Source organism: Triticum urartu, chromosome 1 (genome assembly GCF_003073215.2).
Source record: "Triticum urartu cultivar G1812 chromosome 1, Tu2.1, whole genome shotgun sequence".
NCBI classification, from domain to species: Eukaryota; Viridiplantae; Streptophyta; class Magnoliopsida; order Poales; family Poaceae; genus Triticum; species Triticum urartu.
The window spans coordinates 263,471,141-263,474,581 of record NC_053022.1 but is presented as its reverse complement, the minus strand read 5'-3'; the positions used below and the strand labels follow the sequence as shown (position 1 = coordinate 263,474,581).

At 51.0% G+C, this 3,441-nt stretch overlaps 1 protein-coding gene across 1 annotated transcript; it reads left to right on the top strand.

Moving 5' to 3' along the window:
* The first annotated feature begins 285 nt into the window (after window positions 1-285).
* Window positions 286-3,193, top strand: LOC125506939 (alpha-galactosidase-like). The gene is made up of 14 exons (XM_048671650.1): window positions 286-545; window positions 630-691; window positions 823-879; window positions 1,049-1,083; window positions 1,177-1,280; window positions 1,356-1,431; window positions 1,515-1,639; window positions 1,755-1,838; window positions 1,917-1,981; window positions 2,098-2,180; window positions 2,278-2,368; window positions 2,470-2,519; window positions 2,617-2,760; window positions 2,859-3,193. The coding sequence occupies exons 1-14, from the start codon at window positions 388-390 to the stop codon at window positions 2,961-2,963; spliced, it is 1,239 nt and encodes a 412-aa protein (XP_048527607.1). The 5' UTR covers window positions 286-387; the 3' UTR covers window positions 2,964-3,193.
* The last annotated feature ends 248 nt before the right edge of the window (window positions 3,194-3,441 follow it).

Sequence of the window (3,441 nt, the reverse complement as noted above, 5' to 3'; positions counted from 1 at the left end):
TTAAAATCAAACCACAAATGTACTAATAATGTGTTTCTGTGATTTATAAATTATATCATTGATTTTCTTTTAAAATATGGATTCAACGAGCAGTACATTGTTATATATAATTCACATATGGTCAATCTAACTTTTGGTCCAAAATATAATTTTGAAATGCGTGCCCGGCTCATTCATTGGAATTGGAATCATGTGGTTTGTGAACCGGACAGCGCCCTAATTTTGATCTAAGATAGACTTCATAACTGACCCGGAGTGTGGTTATATAAACACGAGCTCCACCAGAATGGTCTACAATATTCCTCCCGCCCCGTTGTTCCTGGCCAGACACGTATATCGGCGGCTACGTCCAGGTCAACAGGCGGGGGGAGACTCGGCGAGAGATCAATGGAAGGTTATCGTGGCCGGCCATGGACCAGGCTACCGGCGCTGCTGCTGGCCTGCGCCGCCGCCGCCGCCGTGGGCGAGTGCAGGGTGGTGCACGTGGGAGAGGCGCACCGGCGGAGCATGCTGGCCAATGGCCTCGGCGCGACGCCGCCCATGGGGTAAGCTCGCCGCTGCTTAACTGCAGTGCAACTTAGCATAATCCTTGATCAAATCGAATCCCTTTTTCTATCTCTCTTCGGCAGGTGGAATAGCTGGAATCACTTCGCCTGCGACGGCAACGGCGAGGTTGTCATCAGGGAGACCGGTACCAGCTGACCTCGTAGTCCCTTTGCTTCTTATTTACAAAGTAGTAGTAGTATACTGTTGAACTGTCCCATGGGGTAAAAACTCTTTTACTATTTTATTCTCTTGTACTATGTATGTCTACTTGAGCAGCCGATGCGCTTGTGTCCACCGGGCTCGCCGCTGCCGGCTACAAATACGTCAATCTTGGTGCGTTGCTGCCACTCTCTCATACGCCCTCGTTTTTTTTTTTTGTCTGTGTGTGCTTCCCTGTTTGTGTTGGACGAAATATTTTTACGTGATGAAATCGATTGATTAATTACAAGTGGACAAAGTGGATTGAGCCAACTTCGTGTGTGTGATTTTTTTTTCTCTGCAGATGATTGCTGGGCAGAACCCGAACGTGATGCGAAGGTTTGTACAAAATCTGCCCTCCCGGTGTCCAGTGTCTGAACACTCTTCTGGACTGCACATGATCATCTGTCACACATGTTTATGCTGCTGCAGGGCAATCTTGCGGCGAACAAGAAGACGTTCCCGCACGGGATAAAGGCACTCGCAGACTACGTCCACAGCAAGGGGCTCAAGCTCGGCATCTACTCCGATGCTGGGTAATTTACCGTGACTGTCGTCGTAGTAAGCTGTGACGGTAATTTACCCTTCTCTGATCTTAATTTTGTGTGAAGATACAAGACATGCGCCAAGGCTCAGCCTGGGTCCCTCGGCCACGAGGAGCAGGACGCCAAGACCTTTGCCTCCTGGGTGAGCGATTGATTCCAAGACTTGTGCATATCTCTGATGTGTTTTTGTTCACTCCATCCATGGGATTTGCTTGCTGGTTTCAGGGAGTCGACTACCTCAAGTACGACAACTGCAACAACGGCGACACGAAGCCGCTGCAGAGGTACCCTGACATGAGCAAGGCTCTGATGCAGGCCGGCCGACCCATCTTCTTCAACCTCTGCGAATGGTAACACCACCGTGTTGTGTATATGCACAGTGCGTAGCTGATTCGAGTTGTGTATTCTTGACGAGTTCCTCATTCTCGTCCTCTTGTCCTTGCCGGCGACGGCGATGGTGAGCAGGGGCGACATGCACCCGGCGCGGTGGGGCGCGGCCTACGGCAACAGCTGGAGAACCACCAACGACATTGAGGACACCTGGAACAGGTTGATATCTTGGCCCGTTTCCCCTTGCTGCAACTCTGTCATTCAGATTGTTCAGAGGAGAATGGTTTGGTGTTTCAGCATGACGTCGATGGCGGACCAGAACGAGGTGTGGGCCGAGTACGCGCGCCCCGGCGGCTGGAACGGTCAGTAGTCAGTCCCTGGAACAAACTCCTCATCTTACGAGTTCATGGATGGACTCGTCTTATCTTGGCTTGTTTTTGGTTGGTTTTGACGCTCTGGTACGTGGCGTGGCATGCAGACCCGGACATGCTGGAGGTGGGCAACGGAGGGATGACCAACGACGAGTACATCGTGCACTTCAGCATCTGGGCCATCTCAAAGGTCAGTCACTGACTCACCCATGGCTACATACTCTGTATTTTATCTCGTTCTTTTCTTCTCTGAATGTACCCGAACCGTCTCTGCTGGATGTGCGTAGGCGCCTCTGATCATCGGCTGCGACGTGAGGCACATGTCGCAGGACACCTACGACATCCTCGCCAACAAGGAGGTGATCGCCGTCAACCAAGGTGGTCTTCAGATCCCCTTGCGCTTGTCAGTTCGGGCTCCCGCTCTCGCGTTTGCATTGCCAGCAGGGTGAACTGATCGACCGTGGCGTTTCTTGGTTTAGATCCTCTCGGCGTACAGGGGAAGAAAGTGAGGATGGAGGGGAGCAGCGAGGTAACAGACGCTGCACCGCACTGCACTCTCCGATAATCCGAACTTCCCACATCGTAAACCAAGAACTGTGACTGAACCGTGATGTGGTATGCAACAGATCTGGGCTGCGCCGCTGACGGGGTACAGGACGGCGGTGCTGCTGCTGAACCGGCACGCCAAGGACGAGGCCCAGATCACGGCGCACTGGGACGACATCGGCCTCCCCGCCGGCACGGCCGTCGACGCCAGGGACCTCTGGCTGGTACGTCTCTACCTTTCCTCGTCAGCAAGCAAACAGAAACAGACGGCATGGATGAATCATCTTGACCGTTTCGTGGTTTTTTTTTGTTGTTGCCGCAGCACAAGACGCTCGACGCCAAGTTCACGGACAAGATGAGCTTCAACGTGACGCCGCACGCGGCCAGGATGTTCGTGCTCACGCCTCTCAAGTCCCAGATGGACTAAGGAAAAACTACATGGGTTGATGCCCGTTCCGAAATATACATTTTTCCCCTGCTACTTCTATTTTTCCGTAATAGTTTGGAAGTGGTTTTTAGCATGTAATAATTTTTTTGACAACTTTTAGTGTGTGTAATAAGTAGTACCATGCAGCAGGCGCGGTGAGCAATTTTCAAATCATTTTAAAAAAATTGTGTAATAAATTTGAGTGTTTATATCTTAATACTTGTTCAACATACTATTCTTTCTTTTGACATCAACATAAACAACTAGTCACTTGTGAGGTCATAGGCTTTCGTTTCGACACTTGGAATTTTAGAGGAAAGGTAGGGGCCTGACTTTATAAATAAAGTCAACCGGTGAGTCATCCACCAAACAATGTGCAGTAGCAAATAAGTAAACCTTTCGTCCGCCTCCGCCTCTTCTCCGCCTCCCCTCCCCTCTGCCTCCCTTCCAGACACCGCCGGATCCCGGCTGGGCAAAG